Source organism: Gopherus evgoodei, chromosome 5 (genome assembly GCF_007399415.2).
Source record: "Gopherus evgoodei ecotype Sinaloan lineage chromosome 5, rGopEvg1_v1.p, whole genome shotgun sequence".
NCBI lineage: Eukaryota > Metazoa > Chordata > Testudines > Testudinidae > Gopherus > Gopherus evgoodei.
In genome coordinates this window covers 68,395,052-68,421,554 of record NC_044326.1, presented here as the reverse complement: position 1 = coordinate 68,421,554, position 26,503 = coordinate 68,395,052, and the positions used below count along the sequence as shown (strand labels likewise).

Sequence of the window (26,503 nt, the reverse complement as noted above, 5' to 3'; positions counted from 1 at the left end):
ATTGTCAGCAGCGCATCTGCCACTGTGTCTGCTTCGATAGAGGACAAGGCCACCGCCTCGGGGTAGCGAGTGGCAAAATCCACCACCACCAGGATGTATTTCTTCCCTGACCGGGTCGTCTTGCTGAGGGGTCCCACTATGTCCATGGCCACCTTCTGGAAAGGTTCTTCTATGATGGGTAAAGGCCTCAAAGCCGCTTTCCCCTTGTCCCGGGCCTTCCCCACCCTCTGGCAGGGGTCACAGGATTGGCAGTACTGTCGGACATGGGTAAAGACCCCAGGCCAGTAAAAGTTCTGTAGCAGCCTCTTCCTGGTGCGCCGGATTCCCTGGTGCCCTGCGAGAGGGATGTCATGGGCCAGGTACAACAGCTTGTGACAGAACTTCTGGGGAACCACCAGCTGCCTCCTGATCCCCCATGACTCTACTTCCCCTGGGGGAACCCATTCTCGGTACAGGAACCCCTTCTCCCACAGGAACCTCTCCTTGCAACCTCTCCTCATGGTCTGTACCGCACTAAGGTCAGCCCGGTCCCTGTGCTTCCGCAAGGAGGGATCTTTCTGCAACTCGGCCTGGAACTCAGCAGCTGGGACAGGAATGGGGACCGGCTCTCTCTTGCTGGCTGGGTCTGAGGCCGCAGCCTCTCTGCACCGTGCCCCTGGGCGTTCCCTGCTCCCTGAGTTAGGGTCCTGCACCTCAGGTCGAGTACCTTCCCCGTTGTCGGGGAGCAGTGCCATTTGCCGACTCTGACTACGAGTCACGACCAGGGCACTCTGGGTGTTACTAGGCCAGTCCTCAAGGTCCACTCCCATTAACACGTCAGTGGGAAAATATTGGTGTACCCCCACATCCTTGGGGCCCACCTTGGCCCCCCATTTCAGGTGTACCCTTGCCACGGGTACCTTGAATGGGGTCCCGCCCACGCCCATCAGGGTCAGGTAGGTGTCGGGCACCATCCGATCTGAGGCCACCATCTCGGGCCGGGCCAGCGTCACCTCTGCGCCCGTGTCCCAGTACCCAGTGACCTTCCTCCCATCCACTTCCAGGGAAACAATGCACTCTTTCCGGAGGGGCAGCCCCGCGCCCACCCGGTAAACCAAAAACCCGGAACCTGGAGCATCCACAGGTGGAATGTTGCCAACCCCCCTTTCCTGGGAATGTAGCCCCTCCTCCGATTGGGTTTTTACCCAGTCCACCCTCTGCGGGTTGGGTCTGCTTGGTCTGTCCCTGAGCTTGGGGCACTGGGCCCGTATGTGACCTCGTTGGCCACAGCGATAGCAGCCCATATCTCGTGGGTCCCCTTGAGTGGGTCGGAGGGACCTGCCGCTGGATGTTCCCCTTTTGGGGGGGTTCTCCATAGGCCCCCTTTGGGAGGTCCCATGATGACTCTCTCTCTGCGTTGAGGCAGGCCTGCTCCTTCGAGACTCCTCCCTGCCATCCTCTGCCTGACTGTCCACAAATTGGTCGGCCAGCTGGCCTGCATGCTGCGGGTTCTCCGGCTTCTGGTCCATCAATCACAGCCTCAGGTCGGACGGGCACTGCTCGTACAGGTGCTCCAGTATGAATAGGTCAAGCAGGTCCTCTTTAGTTTGGGCCCCAGCTGTCCACTTGCGGGCATACTCCTGCGCCCGGTTGACCAGTTGTAGGTATGTGACCTCACGGGTTTTACGCTGGCTCCGGAACTTTTTCCGGTACATCTCAGGAGTCAGCCCAAACTCGCGGAGCAGGGCCTGTTTGAACAGTTCGTAGTCCCCTGCCTCCGCCCCTTTCAGTTGGCTGTACACCTCCACGGCTGTGGAGTCCAGTAAGGTGGTGAGAACTGCGATCCTGTCTGCAGGGTCAACCCTGTGCAGCTCGCAGGCATTCTCAAAGGCTGTCAGGAAGGTATCTATGTCCTCCCCCTCCTTACGCCAGGGCAGCAAGTGCTTATCAAAGCTCTTTGTAGGCTTGGGTCCCCCCTCACTCACCGCAGCCGGAGCCTCACTGCTCCTCAGCCGGGCCAGGTCCAGCTCATGTTTACGCTGTTTCTCCTTCTCCTCCCACTCACGCTGGCGCTAGTTCTCCTCATGTTCACGCTGGTTCTCCTCATGTTCACACTGTTTCGCCTATCCTCCAGCTCTCGCCTCTTTAACTCGAGCTCTTCCCGTCTCAGCTCCCTTTCATATTCCAGCCGCCTCCGCTCCACGGATGCCGAGCGTTGCCAGGAGGATCCCCTGCTGGGGGGTGAGCTTCGCCGTGAGGCTCCCCTGCTGGCCGGGGGTGTCACGGTGCCCTCGGTATACACTGGGCTCCTCCCCGCCCTTCCCCTACGCCTAGGAAGGGGGGGGGTCTCAGGAAGCCCTCGTCCGCCGGCTGACCACTACCAGCGGGGACAGACACTGGTGCCTGCGCTGCATCTGCTCGGCTGCTTCCCTCAGAGACAGGGCTCCGTTCATTCATGCGGTCTTCCCTGCTCCAGCTGGCAATCAGCTGGTCCTTGGTGCGTCTCCCCGGCGCAACCCCCTCTGCTTGCACAGCTCCAGCAGGTCGCACTTGCGCCGCTTGGCATACATCTTCCTGCTGGCCACTCACAGGCCGGGGTGCTCGCCGCTCCCCACGTTTCCAGGGGGACCCCTAGTGCACCAGCCCTTCGTGAGGTCACCACCATCTCTGCCAGGGTCCGAGCTGCCGACTCCTTCGCCCCTGGGGACCCGCTCGCTGCAATCCCCCGGGGGACCCTGTTACCTGCAAAGTCCTTCTCACTGGGCACACACTCCCAGGGGTTAGTCACCCCTTCGTTTTACTGCTCCCCAGTCACTTACTGCAGGAAGCGCCGTCCACGGGTGCAGTATATCCCGCTGCTGCCACCAGTTGTCACGGAGTGTGGGGGGGTCCGGGCCCTGCACGCCCTCTTCCTGGGACCCACAGTGACACTTAGCCAGCCAGTAAAACAGAAGGTTTATTGGACAACAGGAACCACCGGTTACAGCAGAGCTTGCAGGCACAGTCAGGACCCCTCCACCGAGTCCTTCTGGGCTTTCAGGATGCTTGGATCCTAGCTAGGATACCCTGAATTCCGCCCACACAGCCCCAAGCCCAAACTCAACTGCTTCCCTCCTGCCACTCCCTTCCTTTGTTCCCCTTCCCAGGCAAAGGTGTTGACCTTTCCCCTCCCTTACCTAGCTCAGGTTACAGGCCCTGGCATCGTCCATCCCCTAAAGTCCTCCCCTGCTCTCCCACTCCCCACACAGACAGTCCCTACTGCATCACAATATTAATAGGTCAACATAAGGCAGCTTCCTTCTACCTAACTTTCTAGAGTAGATCAGGCCTAGGTATGGCCCTGAGAAGATGCAGAGAGACAGAACTCCTCAGGCACAAAATTGACTGGAGAGGCTGACTGCTGTTGCTGCTGTTTGCTTGTACTGTGTTTGGGAAAACAGGACTTTATATATATATTTTTGTAAATAAACAGGATTGCACCAAGAATATACCTGACTTCTATCATCATTTTTCCTCTTAGAAATAATCCTGCAAGGTCCCAAATACTGGCAACTGCTAAGGCCAAAGGAGCAACAATATCTACACACAAAGTAACTGAGGTCGCATATTAATGACCCCTATGTCTTTCTTGAAAAAAAGTCATAAATTAGTATTTTTCATATAAAGTCATGGCAGTCCACTAATGAGCAGTACTTTTTCCATGATTATTATACAAAAGTGGCTCAATTATGTCAATTTGGTGGAATATGAGATTTTAAAATGGGATAAAACTTTGTGTACTTATGACTTGTCATTTTCTTTTGTAACTAATATCATGACTTTACACATTTTTGCCATGAGAAATAACCAACCTTAGGTACACTTCACCACGAGGAAGAGGAAAACTAGGCGTAATCATCTAAACGTATAAAAGTGTGGCCCTGCAAACACTTAACTAGTTAGTGCTACATACCTGAGCAGTCCCATTGAGTTCAGTGGGACAACTATGAGTATAAAGTAAGCATGTGAGTGTTTTCAAGAGCAGGGCCAAAGTTAAAGAATAATCCAGTTAATGGGAACTTTGTAATAGATTCTTTCTCTCATTGAAGCCACTTTTTGAAATGGGAGTTTTACCATTGATTTCACTGGGAAAAGAACTAGGCTCTTAAATCTTATTTGAGACATGAACTTTGTCATTTAAAATGGATGACTCAGAAAAGAAAAAAGTATTTTTAATTTCTTATTTACATTGACTTCAAGAAATAGAAATTTGTTCTGTCTGTGACTATTGTAGTTATACATGCATATTTATTTTTTTGAAATTCTGATGCTGAGCACCCAGATGAAGCCGAGGTTTTTCGCCTTCCCCTGCAGCGTGGGGCATGGGTCACTTGGTGGTGGATTCTCTGCAGCTTGAGGTCTTCAAACCACAATTTGAGGACTTCAATAACTCAGACATAGGTTAGGGGTTTGTTATAGAAGTGGATGGGTAGGGTTCTGTGGCCTGCTTTGTGCAGAAGGTCAGACTAGATGATCACATTGGTCCCTTCTGACCTTAAAGTCTATGAGTCTATAAGCCCAGAAGTCCCAAAGCAACATACATTACACATTTATTATTTTTAACTCAGAGACTACCTTCCATTTTTTTAACAAGAGACCTGCCCTCTTTACCACAGCCCCTCACCTTCTATCTCTTTTCATTAAAACAAATCCACTTTCACTAAATTTAACATCACTGAACTTTAAATTACAGAATTCACATTCTCCCCCCACCAACCTCCTGGAAATTATTATTTTTTTAATCAACCCAAAATCACAGCTAAGTTGTGTTGCAGACAAGAGCTAAGAAAAAAATTAAGGATGACCTATTGTTCTTAATAAAAATCAATGTTATATAAAATAACTGCTCAGTGCAACAATGTGAATTAAGGACATCATCCTAACCTTAATATACATATTCCTTCAGGGCTTTTCTTTTTTTTTTGGTCCATCACTAGTGATATATAAAAAAATAAACTGAAAAATAGAAGTTCCATCACGTAGAACCGTACTGACACACCCTCCGCTCTACCTGGGTCACCTGCAGAACTGGGACCTTTAGATCAGGACAGACCTCTTTGCCACTTGAGCTAACAGTCACTTTCAGCAGTAGTAAATCCTTATCCTCTATGGACCAGCGATATAGGAAGATGAAACCCGTATTTTGCCAGTGCATTTCACAGATGTTTGCTTATAGCAAAGGAACAATAAGATTCAGGACTCTTGGGTTCAATTCCAGATTCTGTAGAGGAGTGTGCTATAATGGTTAAATATTCTTACTCTGTTCCTCCAAGCCTGATTCCTTCTACCCCTATGCACTCCAGCCTTTTCCAGTCCTCCTCTTTCACCAGCTCCTGTTTCAGTCTCCCTCACAAGCTCCTCATCCCACTGGATTCAATTCAGGGTACAGTACTTCCTTTTCCTCCATGCCACGTGGGTGCTAGGAGTGACCCCAGATAGATGTAGGAGCATTGGAGGGAAACTTCATCCCAGAAGTCCTGAGCTGAGCAGGAGCATGCTCATACACTCTGTAGGGATGCTGCATATACAGTCTGGTTGGCACATAGAAACAATGTGGAGATAGAACATGCTTAGTACAGATGGACTCTTTGAAGAATAATGCTGCCAAACTAACAAATGTCTGCTTGAGGACATGCACACTGTAATTTTCAGAGGCTTACAACTTGACCAAATATGGATGGATTTCTATGAGGATGCCAAAAAGCCCATCTCTAACACCTAGGTGACCTTCCTGCCAAATTTCAAGTCCCTATTCTAAAGCATGAAATTCTAGAGCTTCTCAAGAAATGGTTGTAATATTTTAACATGGGCAAAGCAACGTATTTTTCCTTATTTTTGTTCAGAGAAATGTATGAACTGATTTTGTTGAAATGTTCTAAAAAACTCTTCCTGAGTCAGACAACTGGCATAGAAAATTTAAGCTCAATAGTTGAAGTTTAGGAGCATGTATGCAACTGAAAGTAGGGTCTTATAATGGAAAGTGTTAGGCAATCTTTAACTATAGGCGTCATTAGCAATGCTGTCTATAATAATTCAGTTCTATACAGTATCTCATATTATTCTACAACTTATAAACCATGTTTTCTAATAGATATGTTTCTCTGGAGCTTTCCTCCTTATACATTTTTGTGTTATAAACTATATCAAAGATATAAAGAGAGCTAATGATTAGATTTTCTGATCATAGTAGAACAGATTCCACTCCCATACTCATAAGGTGTAGAGCTTTTCATGGAGAAAAATTCTACTTAAAGTAAAGATGGAAGAATATGGTCCAATATAAACAAACTACCACTGTTATAATACGAGCTATCTTATATTGGAAAAAAAAATCACAACACAAACTTGGCTTAATGGAATATTTTTAAAATCACAAGAGCAGTTAAATAATTAACTACAACAAGAAATAAACCAATGGCAATAACTAAGATACAGTAATAAGTACACACATACCTGGCCCTTGAGGAATTCCATAAAATTCATCAGCTATCCTTGCTGCCTCCTTACGTTCCCCTTTACAATGTAGAAGTGACTGAGAATGGCAAGGCTGATTTTCACAAAAAGTTTAAAACAAAAAAGTGAAAGTATAGTAAAGTAGACATTGGATAGTTTGCTGGGCAAAAGGGCGATTTTCCTCTATAACAGACATTATTGCACCAGAGTGTTTGTCAGTGTTCGGTACAATTCTCAAATGTGTTGATAAGGTCATATGGCTCCAGTTAGGCACTCCTCAGTGCCAGGAACAGCTGGTCCCGAGGAAAGAAAATATCAGCTGGTCATGATGCTTGCTGCTCAAATATGAGGATATTTATACTGTACATAGTATTGAGTTCACTACAGCTCGTGCTGACCTGATGGTATTCAACTGGAGCGGAATATCCAGAAACACAGTTTCTGACATTCACAGTTTCCAAGATTCTTCCATTTAAAAGGTCTGTTCATTCCAGAATTTACATTTTGATTTGTCTAGTTATTTCTATTTTTACTTATTAAAAAACCTGTCAAAAGTATTATTTAAGATTCTTTTGTTACTCATTTGCCAACAAAAGCTCTTTGTAACCTGGAATATGAAATCAATTTTCCCCCAGATATGTTCTCTCTTTTCCTCATGTACATTTATTTATTATTGTTAAGTTTCTAGGATATTAGACTGCTGCCATAGTTTTTCTGACAAATCATATCCTATCAGTAAAGCATTTTTCTGAAATACATGGATTTTGCAAACAGATAAGAAAATGAAAAGTAAAATAAATTTGGGCCATACCAGTTTAGTGTCTCTTTAATTCAAGAATAACAGGAATAGTGACATGCTGCTCCAAAGTACCTGCTATGCATCTAGTATTATGGTTTACATAACTGTTAACTGAAATAATATCAAATAGCTGACAGGAGAAACAAATCCCACATTGCTTTTACGGTTAGATCTGTTGCACAGAATATTGAAAAATTCACAGGACAAAATCCCAGTAAATATACTATAGGGATAATCCTGCACTGGCAGAGAGAGAAACTAGATGAGCTAATAAGTCTTTTCTATCTCTAATGTCTCTGAAACACATTTTTATTATACTGTACCATGTTATTTTATATCTATGATGTGACAAATTTACATCTTGACCTGTTTTTAACTCATTCCTTACATTCTTCAAAGAGAACTGATTTGCTCATATACCATAAACCCATTACTCACACTGATCAGCAGTTCCATTAGTGTGAGTAACTGCTCACGAGAAAGCAATGACTTCACAATATGAAACAAACTGAAGAGCAGCAGGGATAACTCAGATTTTTCTAAGAGAGACACAATCCAAAAATAACATACGAGGACAGAACAGCTGATGATCTCACCCTACTTTCTCTTTGTAAATGTTTGAATAAAAAAATGAATTAATATCTTGAAATGTGATATGAAATTATCAACCCAAATATAGACTGTAACTTCCTACTCTTTCAGAAATTTTAACAAAGGCCTTTTGCTAAAGATATCAGGTCAGGTTACTCCTTTAATTTGCTCTAATTTGATGCACATAATATGGAGAGACTAGTACCACTAACTGGAATCTGTCACACTGTAGTACGTGTAAACTTCCTCATATGATCTGCCAAGTTATATTAATCTTAAAACTGAAACACCCTTTCTATTCCATTCCTGGCTCTTTTGCACAACAATTACAAATCATGCAGTATTCTGTATGAATTTTAGAATGGTGGCAAATGTGGAGGAGGGACTAATAGCATGATCCAAAGCCCACTCAATTCAGTGTAAAGACCCCCACTGACTTCAGTGACCTTTGGATCAGGCCCTTCAGCAGAACCACCAAAAACATTGTCATGTGCAACTCAAAATAGGATTTCAATGCATATTTCCAGACAAAAAATGGCAAAATAATGTATCTACCATAACACCTAGCTCCCGGACTAAGTTGTTAAAGTGAAAAGTGTAGTGGCTTCTGAAATAGGGTTGCCAATTTTCTAATGGCAGAAAAACCAAATGCATTTGCCTCACCCCTTCCCTGAGGCCTCACCCATGTCCTGCTCCTTCTCTGAGACTCCACCCCTGTTCACTCCATCCCCCTGACCACCATTACTCACTCTCCCCCACCCTGACTCACTTGCTCATTTTCACTGGGCTGGAGCAGGGTGTTGGGGTGTGGGAGGAGGTGAGGGCTTGGGCTGGGGGTGCGGGCTCTGGGGTCACATCAGGGATAAGGGGAGTGGAGTGCAGGAGGGGGCTGCAGGTTGAGGCAGGTGTTGGGGAATGGGACGAGATATGAGCTCTAGGCTGGGGTGTGGGCTCTAAGATGGGGCCAGAAATGAGGGGTTCAATGTATATGATGAGGCTTCCCAGATGGAATAGGGAGTTGGGGTGTGGGAGTGGGTGAGCGTTACAGCTGGGAGTATGGGCTCTGGGGTGGGATCAGGAATGAGGGTTTGGGGTGCAGGAGGGAGCTCCAGATTGGGGCCGAGGGGTTCAGAAAGTGGGAGAGGGCTCAGGACTGGGGGAGGGGATTAGAGTGTAGGAGGGGGTTCTGAGCCAGGGCAGGGGTTGGGTCATGAGAGGGGGTGTGGGGTGCAGACTCCGGGAGGGAGTTTGGGTGTGGGAGGGAGCTCAGGGCTGAGGCAGGAGGTTTGAGGAATGGGAGGGGTTTCGGAGTGCAGGCTCCAGACAGCAATGACCTCAGGCAGCTCCTGAGAAGCGGCAACATGTCTTTCCAGCTCCTAGGCAGAGGCTCGGTCAGGAGGCTCCGCGCACTGCCCCTGCCCCCAAGCACCACTCCCCGCAGCTCTCATTGGCCATAGTTCCCAGCCAATGGGATCTGTGGCGCCAGTACTCTGGATGGGGGCAGTGCGTGGAGCCCCTGTGGCTGCCCCCGAGCCGGAGGGACACGCTGGCCGCTTCCCAGGAGCTGCGCGGAGCCGGGCAGGGAGCCTGCTAACTGTGCTGTGCCACTAACCAGACTTTTAACTGCCCAGTCAGCGGTTCTTACCGGAGCCGCCAGGGTCCCTTTTTGACTGGGTTTTCTGGTCAAAACACGGAGACCTGGCAATCCTATTCTGAAATCTCATGTGTGAAGAAACCTCTGTGGAAAGAGAGGCGGGAGGAGAATGTCTGTTTGAGAATAGATGTCAAGCCTTTTCTCTACTTTTAATTTTATCTTAAAGAGAGCAGAGTTTTTTGTTTTTTTCTGAAGAAATTTGAATGTATGCAAAAAACACAGGAATAATTAAAGAAAGCAATGTACAAATAGTGCATTTTATATAGAAAATTATACTCTGAAAATATACTTCAGTTTCTTCTTAAAGTTTGTTCATAAACATTTCAGCAACCAGCTAGCATAAGTATTTCTTTCCTACTAATATAGTGAGAAGTATTGGTAAGTATTTGGGAAACTGCCAGATGAAAAGCCCTCTTTATATTTGGCATATTGTTATCTGACACTGAATTGAAGTGGCATGTTTTCCATAGGGATAAATGTGCACTATGTTCTTAACCACAGTTGCCAATTTCCGCTTCAATCATTAAGAAACAGAAATTATATTTTCCTTAATCATACATCCAGTGTTTGATGTTTCATACTCTCCTCCTCACCTTTTCATGGTGTTATAAAGAATGTAGTCAGTCAGATAATCAGTAATGTGAGTTTGTCATGGATTCTGTGACTTTCTGTGACCTCCATGACTTCTGCAACGGCTGATGCTGGCTCAGGGGCTGCCGAGGTGAGCAGCACGTGGGCCAGCAGCAGCAGTTTGTGGGAGGGAGAAGTGTAGGAGAGAGCTCAGGGCTAGGGGCAGGGGGTGGGGGCGCCCTTACCTTGGGGTAGGGGGGTCCCCAGCTCCACTAGCATGTCCCCCCCCCCCGCAGCTCCTAGGCAGTGGAGGGGCCAGGCTGGGTCAACATGCCCACATGCTGCCTGCGCCTGCAGGCCCCAGCTCCCACTGGTTGCAGTTACCAGTCAATGGGAGCTGTGGCAGCTGGCGCCTGTGGCAGGAGCAGCGGAGCCCCTGCCCTGACCCCTGCCTCCGCTGCCTAGGAGCTGCAGGGACGCGAAGGCAGATAATCCCACCAGCCCCACCAAACCCCCGCCCCCCCAGCACCAGTGAGGGTCCTGGGTCACCTCCCCCAGTACCCGTGGTGCCCCCAGACCACCCTCCCAGAGCACCTGCGGTCCCCTGCCCAAGTTTTAGTCAGGGAGGGTTTTGGGGTAAAAGTCATGGACAGGTCACGGGCCCGTAAATTTTGGTCCACGGCCCATGACCTGTCCATGACTTTTACTAAAAATACCCATGACTAAAACGTAGCCTCACGTGTCAGTAATTAATCAGTTCAGTGTTTTGAAGCACTTCTATTTTTCCAATTCTCCATTCAGAACAATGAAGAAACACAATTTGCTGATGAAGAGGATCGTTTTCCTCCTGGTGGAACTTTTCATTTTACACGATAAAATTGCAGCCCATGTGTACTCTTTATCATCCCAACTTCTCCCTAATTTCAAGCTATAAAAATAAACAAACAAAACACAAAAACCCATAGTATTCTGTTAATAAGCAAAAACCCAACCACAATAGCTGCTGACTATAAATGGAGCTAGTAGTGACATCTGCAGTTAACGTTGCCTAACACTTTCCATTATAACACCCTGTTTACAGGTGCTTGTAACTTTTTCAAATTTAAACTCTTGGCTTGGAATTTTCCATGCTGAGTGTCTGCCTCAGACTCAATTTTTTGTGAAAGTCTCAGCAAAAGTAGCTTAGCCCATTCCAAGAATAAAGTACAGGATGGACTGTGCTCCAGCAATGAATCAAAGTTTTGGAGTTAATGAGGGTGTTGTGTTTTCCCTTATTTGTTGCAAAAGCTGAAAGTGTTCAGGGAGACTGCATTAAGAGAAAGCATGGTCTCATAGTTAAGGCAGCTGAATGACACCTTGGAGAATTACACTTTCCTGTTTCTACCAGAGTTTCTACGAGATGCTGGGCAAATCTTTTAAACCATATTAGCCAGTAATTCTGTGTTCCTCATTTTATGAGTGCCCAACTTCTAATATCTGGGGCTAGATTTGCAGAAGTGCTTAACACTCACAACATTAACTGATGTCAATGAGAACTCTGCTCTGAACATATGTTCTGTAAAATGCTAAGCACCTTGAAAACCTGAAGTGTCTCTGTTTGGATATTCAAATTTCTTGAACATATGGGACTATTTTGACCTTAATCTCTCTGTCTCAGCTCCCCATCTATAAAATGGGAATAATAATATCACCGAATCTCACAGAGGTTGTTTTGAGGATAACTTTATTAACGTTTGGCCATAGAACAGTGTCACCAAACCGGTCCGATCATGATTGACTGATGGATCCTAGAGAATCTCCCAGTTGATCGCAGTCTCCGGCAGTGCAGTGGAGCTGCCGTTAAGGCAGGCTACCTGCCTGCCCTGACCCCACATTGCTCCTGGACGCAGCCAGCACAGCCCTGGGGGCGGGAGGGGAACAGGGGTTGCCCTCTGTGCGCTACTACTCTGCTTGCAAGCACCAACCCCCGAAGTGCCCATTGGCCGGGAATGGGCACTGTGGCCAATGGGAGCTGCACCCCAACATTCTGCCACAGCCTGGAGCCCCCTCCTGCACCCAAACTCCCTTCCAGAGCCCACACCCCCTTCTGCACCCCAACACTGTGCCTCAGTCCAAAGCCTCCTCCTGCACTCAAACTCCCTCCTAGAACTTGCACCCCTCACCCCCTCCTGTAACCCAACTCCTTGCCCCGGGCTCAGCCTAGAGCCCCCTCCCACAATGCAAACCTCTCGGCCTCAGCTCAGAGCCGCATCCCCTCCCGAACCCCAACCTCCTACCCTAGCCCAGTGAAAGTGAGTGAGGGTGGGGGAAGAGTGAGGGACGGGGGGGATGGAGTGAGTGGAGCAGGGCTTTGGGGAAGGGCAAGGTAGATCCTGGGTTGCCCTTAAATTCAAAAAAGTGATCTTGAGCATAAAAAAGTTGGAGGTCACTGCCATAGAAACACCCAGGAGGAAATTAATGATTTTGTGTTCAGTGTACAGCCTGGATGACGTGCATAAATACAGTGTAGGGTTATAACCAGATGTCAAGGATAAAAATAAATTAAACAACTACTTGTTAACTGACTGTGCAGGAAGCCTATGGAAAAAATATCATGTCATGCAATTAAAGACTGTATAATTCACAAGATGCGGTTGAATTAAAAAAGTTGCATGGGTAACTGTAATTCTGGCATTTCCTATCTTTTGAATGCTTGTCTTAACATTCTTTTAACATAGTTTTTGGGGTATGTAATTATAAAAAGGTTGATCTAGCAGGTCATGTAATATAGCAATATTGTCATTTGCAACATGAGTGACAGAAGTAATCAGTTTCAAATAGTGATCCTTGCACCTATACTAATAAAATCATGAGTCAACTCTCCAGGGCCCTGAAATGTATTACTGATTAAGGTGTCTTATAAGAGGTTCAGAGTGAATGATAAAACAGTATTGAACCTCTATTCATTACTCCTTATGGACCAGAATCTGATGTCTTCAATTACAGAAAATAATATCTTACTCCTCCATCAGTCTGATTGATTTCAATGGGCCTTCTCCAGGAATAAAGTACTACTTAACGTGACAAAGAGGATCAGAATCTGGCCCTATGTATATATATGAGCCTAGAGTTAAACTTCCCTTAACTCTGAAAATATTGGGCACTGAGCTAGATTTTATGCTAAAAATATCTGATTAGATAGTGTGGTCCTTCTAGATTTATTTTCTTTTCCATTCTGTATCTTTCATTAATGCAACTGTGCAGTGTTGTTGTAGCCATGCTGGTCCCAGGATATCAGAGAGACATGGTGGGTGAGGTAATATCTTTTATTGGACCAACTTCTGTTGGTGAGAGAGAAAAGGTTGAAAGCTTGTCTTTCTCACCAACAGTTGGTCCAATTAATGTAAATGATTGACATCTGAAGCTAGTGACAAATTAAGGAAACAGGTCATTCCTTAGGATGTTCTCTTATTATATGTTCAATCCACTTGCATTTCCTTCTTCATTTTATTCTTTTTTGTTTGAAAAGGCCAGTGTGGCAATCTTAAGGGTCAGTAAGGTGAGACATGAAGAAAATAACTTAACAGACATAACATTCATTCTCTGAAGAAACTTAGGCCTGGTCTACACTATGCGTTTAAACCGATTTTAGTAGCGTTAAACCAATTTAACCCTGCACCCGTCCAAATAACGAGGCCCTTTATCGATATAAAGGGCTCTTAAAACTGGTTTCTGTACTCCTCCCCAATGAGAGGAGTAGCGCTGAAATCGGTATTGCCATGTCGGATTAGGGTTAGGGTGGCCGCAAATTGACGGTATTGGCCTCCGGATGGTATCTCACAGTGCACCACTGTGACCGCTCTGGAAAGCAGTCTGAACTCGGATGCAGTGGCCAGGTAGACAGGAAAAGCCCCGCGAACTTTTGAATTTCATTTCCTGTTTGCCCAGCATGGAGCTCTGATCAGCACGGGTGGCGATGCAGTCCCAAATGCAAAAAGAGCTCCAGCATGGACCGTACGGGAGAAACTAGATCTGATCGTTGTATTGGGAGACAAATCTGTTCTATTAGAGCTCCATTACAGAAGACGAAATGACAAAGCATTTGAAAAAAATCTCCAGGCTATGATACAGAGACCACAGCACAGTGCTGTGTGACAAGTGTAACGGAAAGCCAAAGAATCAAATGGATGCTCGTGGAGGAAAGGAGAGGGGACTGAGGACTGCAGCTATCCCACAGTCCCTGAAAAGTATTTGCATTCTTGGCTGAGCTCCCAATGCCTGTAGGGTCAAACACATTGTCCGGGGTGGTTCAGGGTATATCTCGTCAATTTACCACCCCCCCGTGAAAGAAAAGGGAAAAAAATTGTTTCTTGACTTTTTTCAGTGTCACCCTATGTCTACTGCATGCTGCTGGTACACGGGGTGCTGCGGCACTGAACAGCAGCATCCTCTCCCTCCGCTCCCCGCTGGCAGACAGTACAGTGCAGAAAGACTGGTAGCCATCCTTGTCATCATCCCTTGAGTGCTCCTGGCTGGCCTCAGGTGAGGTCGGCCGGGGGGGCCTGGGTAAAAATAGGAATGACTCCCAGTTATTCCTGGCAGATGGTACAGAACGGCTGGTAACCGTCCTCATCATAGCAACTGGGGGCTGAGTTCCATCAGCCCCCCAGCTTTCATGGCTAAAGAAAAGATTCTGTACTGCCTGGACTATCATAGCAGCGGGATTCTGGGCTCCTCTCCCCTCCACCGTTTTATGTCCTGCCTGGACTATTGTAGCAGCGGGATGCTGGGCTCCTCTCCCCCTCACTGTTTAATGTCCTGCCTGGACTATCATAGCAGCTGGAGGCTGCCTCCCCCTCATTTTATCTCACTAAAAATCAGTGTTTCTTATTCCTGCATTCTTTATTACTTCATCACACAAATGGGGGGACCCTGAAACGGTAGCCCAGGAGGGTTGGGGGAAGAGGGAAGCAATGGGTGGGGTTGTTGCAGGGGCACCCCCTAGAATGGCATGCAGCTCATAATTTCTGCAGGATCTGACACGGAGCTGCTGTGCTCTCTGGTACACTGGTTCTCTAGTACACTTGCCCCATATTCTAGGCAGGACTGACTCTATTTTTAGATACAACATAAAGGAAGGAATGACCCGGGGAGTCATTCCCATTTTTGTCTTTGCGCCCCTGGCCGACCTCAGCGAAGGTCAGCCAGGAGCACCCATGACAGCAGCAGACGGTACAGAACGACTGATAACCGTCATCTCATCGCCAATTTACAATGGCGCAGCAGACGGTACAGAATGACTGGTAACCGTCTCTGCTACCTTGCAAAGACAAATGAATGCTGCTGTGTAGCGCTGCAGTACCGCCTCTGTCAGCGGGATCCAGTACACATACGGTGACAGTGACAAAAGGCAAAACGGGCTCCATGGGTGCCATGCTATGGTGTCTGCCAGGGCAATCCAGGGAAAAAGAGCGCGAAATTATTGTCTGCCGTTGCTTTCACGGAGGAAGGAATGAGTGATGACATTTACCCAGAATCACCCGTGACACTGTTTTTGCATCATCATGCATTGGGATCTCAACCCAGAATTCCAATGGGCGGGGGAGACTGCGGGAACTATGGGATAACTACGGGATAGCTACCCACAGTGCAACGCTCCAGAAATCGACGCTAGCCTCGATACATGGACGCACACCACCGAATTATTGTGCTATGTGTGGCTGCGTGCACTCGACTTTATACAATCTGTTTTACAAAACCGGTTTATGTAAAATCGGAATAATTCTGTAGTGTAGACGTACCCTTAGGAACACAAAAACATCCCATATAACTATCCATTTATTAAGAAAAATATTTCTCTGTTCTAGGAGCTCTTTCCTCAGTTCTGGAAAGGTTTGTTCAATTGTAATTATACATAACAACAACAGTTGCTCTGAGAATGCCAGTTGTGCAGAAATGAGGCTCCTCAGATATTTTGCAAGTTCTTTAAAGATGAGCTTTAAAAGTTGTTTAAATATTTTTGATACATAATTAAAAGGGTTCAAAGTCAAAATAGCCACACACAAAAAATGAGAACCACAAAAGGAGTTCTATACAAGTAGTTTTAATTGTAACCCTTCCTCCTCTTGACAGATTGTCATGTTTTTTAAAGTCATTGTTTCTTGACAAAGAGTTCGATCCTACAAGGTGCTGAGATGACTCAACTCCCACTGAAGTCAATATCTAGCCTAGTAGGAACTGTTATCTCTGCCTAATGACTTGCTGACTTGTATTTTATTATGTGTATAGGATGTTAATCCCTGATACTTAACACCTTATCTGACTTATTTAGTGCCATAGGAATCTGCTTCTCATTTACTCTGATACATTTTCTTGCAGCTATTTCCTCTTTTGCTAAATTTTCTTTTTAAACGTTTGTCTTAAATATATTACTTTTAAGATACATTCTTTTAAAAACTGCCTTTGCACCTATGTATTGCAGGTTTGAGAAAAGAACTTCCATCATCCTCAACTGCTTTAAAATGTCTTTTCTTTCAGATCATCCTCAACTGCTTTAAAATTTATTTTCTTTCAGATGATACTAAGTTTAAATGAAGAACAACAACATGAGTTGAATATATTGCCATTTTCTAGAATAAGTTTTTTGTTTTCTGTCTCTCTTAAACAAACAGCCACGTCTTCTTATTCCCTGGGCCAGACTAAGTGCCAGCTCATGCCAAGGCTTCAATGAACACTGACAAATGTGTACCTTGAAACCAGTTTGGCTCACCTATATGTTAGTATTGTTAAAAGAGGTATTAGATTTATAAAAATGTCTGCAGACTTTATGAAATGCCTGTGGGTGGTTGCATGTATTACTTATTTATCACATCTGTACCCTATGTTATAAGCTAGTATTAAAGTGTTTGCTCTGTAACTAGAGAAGTGTTTGCTCTAAAATTGTAAACCTCACAATCAGGAGAGAATAGGGTTGCCAGGCGTATGGTTTCTGTTAAAAGTCCAGTTGGTGGCACAGCAGGGGCCGGGGGCTAAGAAAGGCTTGCTGCCTGCCCTGTCTCTGTGCGGCTCCCAGAAGCAGCCACCAGGTCCTTGCGGTCCCTAGGCGCATGGGCAGCCAGGGAGGCACCGCGCACTGTCCCCACTCCAGTGCCAACTCCGCAGCTCCCATTGGCCAGGAACTGTGACCAATGGGAGCTATGGGGGCAGCGCCTGTGGGCGCAAGGGAGGCACGCGGAGCCTCCCTGGCTGCTCTGCATCTAGGGACCGCTGGTATCTGGTAGCCGTTTCCTGGGAGTTGCAGTAAGCGCTGCTGGGACTCCGCACCCCCCACAAACCCCAACTTCCTGTCCCAGCCCTGAGCCTCATCCTATACTCCAAATCCATCATCCCTGGCCCCACGCCAGAGCCCGCACCCCCAGCCAGAGCCCTCACGGCCCTCTGCACCCCAACACCCCGCCCCAGCCTGGAGCCCTCTCCTGCACCCCAAACTCTTCATCCCCAGCCCCACCCCCAGAGCTCCCAGCTGGAGCCCTCCCCTCCCCTCAACCCAATCCCTTGCCCCAGCCCAGAGATCTCTCCTTCTCCCTAAACCCCTCATCCCGGGCTCCACCCCAGAGCCCACACTTCCAGCTGGAGCCCGCACCCACCTGCACTCCAAACCCCTCAGCTGTAGCCCAGAGCCCCATCCTGCACCCCAAACTCCTTGCTCTGGCCCATCCCAGAGCCTGCACCCCCAGCCGGAGTCATCACCCCCTACACTCCAACCCCCTGCCCCAGCCTGGAGCCCTCTGTCGCACCCTGAACCCCCCATACCTGACCCCACCCTAGAGCCCACACCCCGAGTTGGAGCCTTCACCCCAACCCCTTACCCCAGCTCAGTGAAAGTGAGTGAGGGTGGGGCAGAGCAAGCGATAGAGGGTGGGGGGATGGAGCAAGTGAGAGCAGGGCCTCAGAGAAGGGGTGGAGAAGGGGCAGGGCAGGGCCACAGGGCAGGGGTGTTTGGTTTTTTGCCATTAGAAAGTTGGCAACCCGAGGAGAGAGGCATTACCAAGTATGAAACACTAGCTCAGTGGTAGGCAACCTATGGCGTGCATGCCAAAGACAACATGCGAGCTGATTTTCAGTGGCACTCACACTCCCCAGGTCCTAGCCACAGGTCCAGGGGGCTCTGCTGCCGGCCTGGGGTCCCGACCGCTGGCCTGGGGCTGTGCAGCCACCCTCAGCTGTGGCCCACTGGCCCCAGCCTGGGGCAGCGAGGGGTGCAGACAGAGGCAAGAGTGGGTGCAGCTCAGCACTCCCATCTTAACAATTGTTGCAGCACCACTGTACTGGGATATTTTAAAGTCTGGATTTGCTGCTTACATCACTATTACTCCACGTGGAATAGCGCACTGCGTTTGACATTGTGCGTACTATCTGCCACGATTTTTTTTCCCACTGTAAGTTGAGGGATACATTAGACAAAATGTCAGCTCCTAAGAAAGCAAAGTTAGATGTCCATTCATTTCAGCCTTTTTGGACAGACACATTTGGATTTATTCAAAGAAGGACTGTGCTGTTTGTGCTTTCTGTTGTGAAAGTGTTGTTTGTCACACATCAAGTGTTCGATGACATTTTCAAACGAAGCAGACAAGACTCAATCAATCAAAAAGGCAGTAGCAGGATATGAGAAGCAACGCAGTGTTTTTAAAAGCTCAAGTGTAAGTAAAAAACAAGCCAAAGAAGGAAGATTCAAGATTGCACAGTGCATTGCAAAAAAAGGAAAGCCGGTTACAGATGAGGAATATATAAAAGAAGTTTTTTTCAGCAGTTTGGTGGTTTTGGTCAATGATTTGCCAAATAGGATCATATCTGTATCTAGAATAAAAGAACTGCCTGTCTCTGCCAGAACAGTTGAGAGACGCGTAAGTGAAATGGCAGAAAACGTTAACAAAAAGCAGATGACTGCGTTAAAAGACACAGCAGTGTTTAGCATTGCAGTGGATGAGAGTATGGATATAAATGTTCCACGTTTGGCAGTTGTTTCAAGATATTGTGCTTCTGATTAAATCCAAGAGGAACTTTGTTGCCTAAAACCCCCGAATGACACAACAAAGGGGGAAGATATAGTGGAAAGTTTTGTAAATCATTTTGAAGGAGGAGTTGACATCAGAAAAATATTTTGTGTGACAACAGATGGTGCTCCTACCGTGATCGGAAAACAGAACGGATTTGTAAAATTATTTGAAGATCAGATTGGCCGCCTGACAGTCAAATTTCACTGTATCAACCATCAAGAAAACCTGTGTGCTAAAATTTCTAATTCAGAGCTTAATAATGTGATGAATACAGTGGTGCGAATTGTGAATTTCCTTGTTGCTCAATCTGCTTAGATTCACAGACAGTTTCAAGCACTGCTAGAAGAGATGGACAGTGCTTATAATGACATTCCACTTCACAGCAACTTTCAGTGGCTAAGTCGTGGCAAGGTTTTAGTGGGCTTTGTAAACTGTTTTGATGCAATCAAGGCCTTTTTGTCCGAAAAAGGACAAAACCACCCCAAACTGGATGATGACTGTGACAGGGTGCTAAGCAGAAAGCTGCTTAGCCAATCCTCTGTCACTCCAGCTCCAATTAAGGGAGGTAAATTGGAGCTGGGTAGATCACCTGGCCCTGATTGGGGAAGCTGGAACAGCTGCTGCCTCATCAGGCTGGGGGTAGATAAAAGCCCCAGAGGAAGGAAACTGGGAGCAGCTGGGAAGAGGGGAAGCATCACTAAGGGAGAAGTAGCTTGTCCCCTCTCTCCTGCTGGTAGACAAGCAGAAAGGGATTGTGTGTATTGTGGTGAAATCGTGGTGGGAACACTACTTGTAAAATAAAGCACCAGGTGAGCATTGCAACAAAGGACTCTGAGTTACTTTCTCAGCCCAGTGGGGGCAGGAGCCAGGTGGGCCCAACAGGGACACTGTTACAATGACAAATGTATGTGTAAGCTTATGTTTCTAACTGACATCACCTCTCACCTAAACAAACTCAACCTCTGTCTCCAGGGTTCAGAGCAAACAGTTCTGGATCTTTATGAAGCCTGGAAGGCATTTGTTGTAAAACTTCAACTTTCCGCTACTTCCACCAGATAAAAGAGCTATCAACACTTTGCACTGTCAATGTTGATGAGATTGGAATGTACATACAAGAACTGGAATCAGAATTTTCTGACAGATTTCAAGATTTCCAGTAATTTGGTCCAATGCATTTTAATTAAACCTGAAAAGTTCAACGAGAGAGACTTGGAGGTCTGTATTTCAGTGAATAGGTGCTGATGATTTTGAAAGGCAGCTCATTCAGTTAAAAAGCTCAGAATTGTGGGCATCAAAGTTTGGAGATCTGTGGACTGCACTTGAAGCTACCAAGAGAGATCATGGGGCCTCTATTCTGATCTGCTGGACGTCCCTGCAAGTGAAATTTAACTGTTTGAAGAAAATTGCGTTTGCAATGCCTTCAGCATTTGGATCCACATACCTGTATGAACAGATATTTTCACACATGAAATCTGTCCTCTGTCCCTCTCGAAGCTAGTTAACAACCGATCACTCATAACCCTGTGTGCAGCCTGAAGTTTCCAAATAAGTTCCAGGCATTGGAAAACTCAGCAAGGAAAAACATGAGCAAGGATCACACTAAACTGATAAGATCTGCATTTTAATTTAATTTTAAATGAAGCTTCTTAAACATTTAAAAAACCTTATTTACTTTACATACAACAATAGTTTAGTTATATATTAGACTTAGAGAAAAAGACCTAAAAATGTTAAAATGTATTACTGGCATGCAAAACCTTAAATTAGAGTGAATAAATGAAGACTCGGCACATCACTTCTGAAAGGTTTCTGACCTCTGTACTAGCTTACCACAATTGGTATCATCTCCTCTTTAACAAAAGAAGGCCCATAGACACCAGACAAGCCACTGTGGAACATCAGTGAATAAGACTTTGTTGATTGCTCCTCTCACACACATGAAGAAATGTGCACAAGCATTCATCCCTTCAGTTCAAACTCTGAGGGAAAATGGAATGAAATTCTTTGTCAAGAAGAAATTGTTATCCCTATGTTGCCTGAGCTCTGAGGGGCAAAGGTTCCTAAGCATAAGCAGCAGAGGTCCAGTTGTTTAGCCTGGATTATCCCTAAAGGACATATAGAGCTTCCACATTACAGCAGCTTCTATTACTTTTTGGAACCTAAGACTGTAACTCATTTGTGTGTGTATATTTTCCTACTTTAACCTTGTAAATAACTCTAATTTCTTAGTGATTAAATCTTCACATAGTTTAATATAGGGTTGGCTACAAGTGTTGTCTGTGGTGAGAGATTTGAGGTACAATTGACTGGGGTAAAGAACTGGTCCTTTTGGGAGTGGGAGTAACCTGAATATTGTTGTGATTTTTGGTGTAAGGGACTATCTATCACAAAGGCAAGTTTGCCTGGGTGGCATGATAAACCCGAGTACCTAAGGGGACTGTCTATGACTCCATGTTAAGGCCCTTATAGTACTTCTTGAGGAGTTCACACTTGATAGTTGGTTGGCGAAATCTAATTATAAAACACACAACCCGGATTTGTAACAGTTTGCCCTGGAGTTGACGTTCACAGCCATGAGCCGCTCCACACAGCTTGACAGGCACATTCTCTAAAGTCTGTTGAAACACCAGTATGTATGCAGAGATCAGGAAAATACCACCTATGCTGCAGCCCTTGCAAAAATCATATCATCAACAGCCACCCCTGCCTCTCTAAAAATCCATTGTCATGCAATTTAAATGAGTAAAAGTTTTTTTTTTTACTGTTTATTATACATGATGTTTAACTGTAGCATTTTCAGTGTTTAGTACACCTTAATGATATAACTTATTCTGTCTACTATTCTTCATTATACCTTCTTTCCCCTTCCTGACTTCACTCCATTTTTTTTCCTATTATAGATCCTGTTGACCCTTCTTCTGCACTGTTTTGTGTGTGCTGTTCCCGATCTTCCTTCTCTGTCCATCCACTTTTGGATATCCTTTCTTCTTTCTTTGTCTGAGTTCGGTTTTCACCTGTTTCACCTTCTTTTGGATGGGTGCTGTCATTAAGGGAGTTTTTGCCCTTTTGTGTATAGTTTTAAAGATCTAAGCATCATTAGAGATTCAATCAAATTAAGTTCTCTTGGCGCTTGAGCAAAATGGCTAGCGCAGAAGTCTTACTCCTGGGGAAATTCTGCACCACTTTGTTCATGCAGAATTCATGTCCCTAACAGATTTCTTTGCTTCTCCACAGAAAAAGGGGAAACAAAGGGAAGCTGCAAGAGCAGTCATGAGCCCCTCTTCAGCAGAGTGCGTCATTTCCAGTGCCTGGAGCAGCCAGCAGAGAGGTAAATAATCGCACAATGGGGTGGGACTTAGGGTTGCCAACTTTCTAATTGCAGAAAACCAAACACCCTTGCCCCACACCCACCCATTCTCCAAGGCCTCGCCCCTGCCCACTCCATCCCCCTCTCCATCACTCGCTCTCCCCCACCCCCCTGCTCAGAGGCAGCTCTATTTGCCATGAATCCTGGACACATGGCTATGCCAGCACACTGAGGAAAAAAGTTTTTCTGGTTCTCTGGAATGCAAGGGGTGGGGGGAGAGGGAGAGACTTCCCGGCAAGTGACACACACACACATATACCCCACTGCTGCACTGACTCACTGTGCCTCCGGTGTAGCCCAAATCACAGCAGCACCAGGGAGAGAGCTGCTGCAGACCTCCTCCTCCCACTATTTGCAGTGACCCCCGGCCCCTCTCCTTCTTCCCCCCCAGCCTGGCCGTTGGCTGCGGCCTCTGCGCCCAGCTACTGCTTGACTCTGCTCAGACCCGTTCCTGGCGACAGCAGCCTAACTTTAGCCTCATGCTTCCATACAGCCCATTCATCCCTGGGAGGAGACTGACAATCCCACAGCCCCTTACCTGCTGGTTGCATGGTCCCGAGATGAGCCTACCCTGGCCCCCTCCCTTGAAACGGGCTGCATGCAGCCTGGGAGGAGCTGGGCCGGCTCCTCTTTCTGCTCCCACCAGCCAGGGAGCCGCAGGCCGGGGGGGGCACGAGGGGGAGGGAGGACTGAATGCACTTCCTAGATGCCACAACGCCAGCTCTGCAGGAAGCCCCGGGCCACCAAGGCGGCTGTTGCTCAGTGTTAACCCTGCTGGCCCCAGCCTGCAGCTGAATGCCTTTCCCAGACTCTCCACTGGGATCCACTCCCTGCCTGCCGGGGCTCACATCGCCCCTGAGCTCCACAGAGAGAGCTGCTACAGGCCCTCTCCTCATCCCTCCACCACCAACCAGACTTGTAACATCCCAGTGCTGACAGGGTCCCTTTTTGACTGGACATTCCAGTTGAAAACAGGACACCTGACAACCCTAGGCTGGGGACACCCATGGGCATAGTTTGAGGAAACAGGGAGTACATTGCCCCTCAAAGAGAGGTGAGGTGCCACTGCTCTTCCACCCCATTTGTGTGAGCACAGAGCTGCCCAGATGAGGGAGAGTGCTGCTCCAGCTCGCTAACTCTGCAGCTGGCATCCCTTTGGCAGCAGCAGGGGCTTCCCATTAAGCAGGTCCAATGAGAGCCCCCCGCACCCAGACCCCCACCCCACTAAGACCCAGACAGCTGCACCCAGACCCCCAGCTGAGTGCCCCACACCCAAGCCCTCTCTGCTGAGCCCCATCCCCCCCAACCCAGATCCCCACCCCAGAGCCCCAACCACTTCACCTGGACCCCCCTGCAGAGTCCCATTGCCCCTATACCTGGACCACCCTGATGAACCACCTGCACCCAGACTCCTGCCTCACTTCCCCAGCACCCAGAACCCCTAGCTGAGCCCCCCACACCCAAACTCTCTCTGCTGAGCCCTATTCCCCCACACCCAGATCCCCCTCCCACTGAGCCCCAACTACTTCACCTAGATCCCTCTGCGGAGTCCCATTCCCCTGCACCTGGAACCCCACAAAGAGCCCCTGTGCATCCAGATCTCTTACTGAGCTGCCTGCACCCAGACTGCCCCACACAGAACCCTCACACATGGATCTCCCCTCATTAAGTCTCTCCACTCTTGGATTCTGCTGAGCTGAGCCTGCCTGCCCAAATTTGGTGCACCTGGCATGGAGGGGTAGGACCCTGAGGTGTTTCTGGGTCAGGCCCAGCCTTTGCTGTGTGTCAGCATTAGATGCAGCCTCCCTGCCAAAGTCCCTGACCTGGCGGTGGAGTAGGAGGGGGGTTGCAGGGTGATCTCCCACTTCTGTGCCGCTAGTGGCCTGTGCTCCCCACTGCCATGCTGGAGCCTCCACATTTATTTATTGATAAATAAAACTTGCAGAATTTTAAAATATTGTGCTCAGAATTTTTATTTTTTGGTGCAGAATTCCCTCAGGAGTAATTCTTTGTCCAACCTGGCTTTCATTTGTGAGAAATAATTAAAAATTTACCATTTCACTTACAGTTCAAATTGAATTTGAGTCAGTTTAATTCACTTGACTTTTCATGCTGTTCCTGCTTATTGTTAAAAATATCGTTGCTTATTTTGTTAGCTTTAATATGTAGATGCTCATCCCTGGGGACAAAAACAAAATAGTTCTGACTTAAATAATTATATTCCAAGAAACGGTGTTACTGTCATAGAGGATTTAGATATCCTATGGCATTTCTAAGTCATTACAATGTTCTCTCATTTAATGAACATTCAGAATAATAAAAATTAACAAATACTTTTGCAGGAATCAAGTTCTAGATTTCATATTTCTCCAGTTCTTATATACCACTTTACAGTATTTTTAAAGTACCACCACTTCACACGATACGCAGTGGATAACTGCCAGTCACATTGTGACAGATTCCATCATAACTGTTGGTCTAATATCAAACAGTCTCTGCTATCAGCAACGTCATCACATGAATGTGTTTGGTCTGCTTAACAACTCTATCTACTCATTTACAATAAGATCGTATAACATGGGCACTGAACTTTTGTCTGTGCTAGAAAACTGGATTCGTTAAATTGAACTGGTTGTATTTAACCAGGTTAAGCAAATGGTTAAGTGTATCCATACTAACCATTCTGAGTTATGTTAAGAACCTTTGCAGGTATGGCCCAAGCACTCACCTAAACCATTGCTCTCTGGATAGTTATTGCAGCGCAACTCCCAGAAGCAATATATTCTAGAAGATTTTAAAAAAGCTACCAGTGCACTGAGATATTAGTGAAAAGACTAGAACGGTTTCAGCTAGTGTGCATCCACACTAGAACTAAAACAAACAATTCAGACTAACACAGTACTTAAATTCACTAACACAGTCTTATCAAAATGGTATTAGTACACATGTTAAATTTTGGAACACTTTGGCCATGGCTACACTTGCAGATGTAGAGTGCCAGGAGTTAAACCAGCCCTTAGAGACCTCTGCAGGAAAAGCACTACCGTGTGTTCAAACTGTCAGCTGCAAGCACAGTGGCGCGGCCACATTTGTGGCACTTGCAGCAGCATTGGGAACGAGGGATTATGGGCAGCTATCCCACAGGGCACCTTTTCCCATTCTGGCGCTGTGGCTTGTGGGACGGGGGAGGGAAGGCACGGGGCATCCTGGGTCCTGTCTCAATGCCCCGTGATGCAATGCTTTGCATCCCAGCAATCCCTGTGCTTCTGTCCACATTTGGTGCCATCTTTCAACCATTTTTGTACTGCACATTCTGTCTTCCGTTTCGGTTTGCGGGAGTGGATCTCAAACTTGTGAGGAATACGCTATGGGTCTCACAGCACATTACAAATTGCAGTTGAGTTACTCTTTAAGCTTCAAAGTGACAGTGAGGAGTCCGATGTTGACACGCATAACGCATATGACACGAGATTGCTTGTGGCATTCACAGACATGCTCACCACAGTGGAACACCACTTTTGGGCTCAGGAAACAAGCACTGAGATGCAAGTCTGGGATGATGAGCAAGTGGCTGCAGAACTTTCGGATGAGGAAAATCACTTTCATGGGACTGTGTGCTGAGCTTGCCCCCACCCTGCAGCACAAGGACACAAGATTGAGAACTGCTCTGCTGGTAGAGAAGTGCGTGGCTATTGCAGTCTGGAAGCTGGCAACTCCAGACAGCTACTGATCTGTCGCTAACCAGTTCAGTGTGGGAAAGTCAACTGTTGGAATCATGTTGATGCAAGTGTGTAGGGCCTGTGGAAGAAGGGAAAGAATTGACAAGGATTTGTAGGGGATCTTAATGCATGTCAGTCTGTTGGCAAGAGTTAGGCCAGCTGTAACCCTAATGACGTGAGATTTGTAGAAGCGAGGATAGTGTGAGGCGAGTAGGAAAGAACTGTGTGAGAAGTTATCACGACTTTGCACTGATAATTAAATACGTAGACTGGCGCCCAACATGGGGCAAATAAGAT

General features: G+C 46.8%; 1 protein-coding gene and 1 long non-coding RNA gene across 2 annotated transcripts in view; one reads left to right on the top strand and one right to left on the bottom strand.

The window, feature by feature from the left end:
• Positions 1-6,759, bottom strand: part of ASB5 (ankyrin repeat and SOCS box containing 5) — a 69,672-nt gene extending 62,913 nt beyond the window's left edge. The window contains 3 exon segments of the mRNA XM_030563103.1: positions 6,472-6,525; positions 6,528-6,627; positions 6,629-6,759. Of these exon segments, the coding sequence (XP_030418963.1) occupies positions 6,472-6,525; positions 6,528-6,627; positions 6,629-6,727 (253 nt within the window). The 5' untranslated portion in view covers positions 6,728-6,759.
• A 102-nt stretch (positions 6,760-6,861) lies between these two features.
• Positions 6,862-26,017, top strand: LOC115651869. The gene is made up of 3 exons (XR_004000474.1): positions 6,862-6,950; positions 22,355-22,448; positions 25,978-26,017. It is a non-coding gene; the product is annotated as an uncharacterized LOC115651869 (long non-coding RNA).
• Positions 26,018-26,503: the final 486 nt, after the last annotated feature.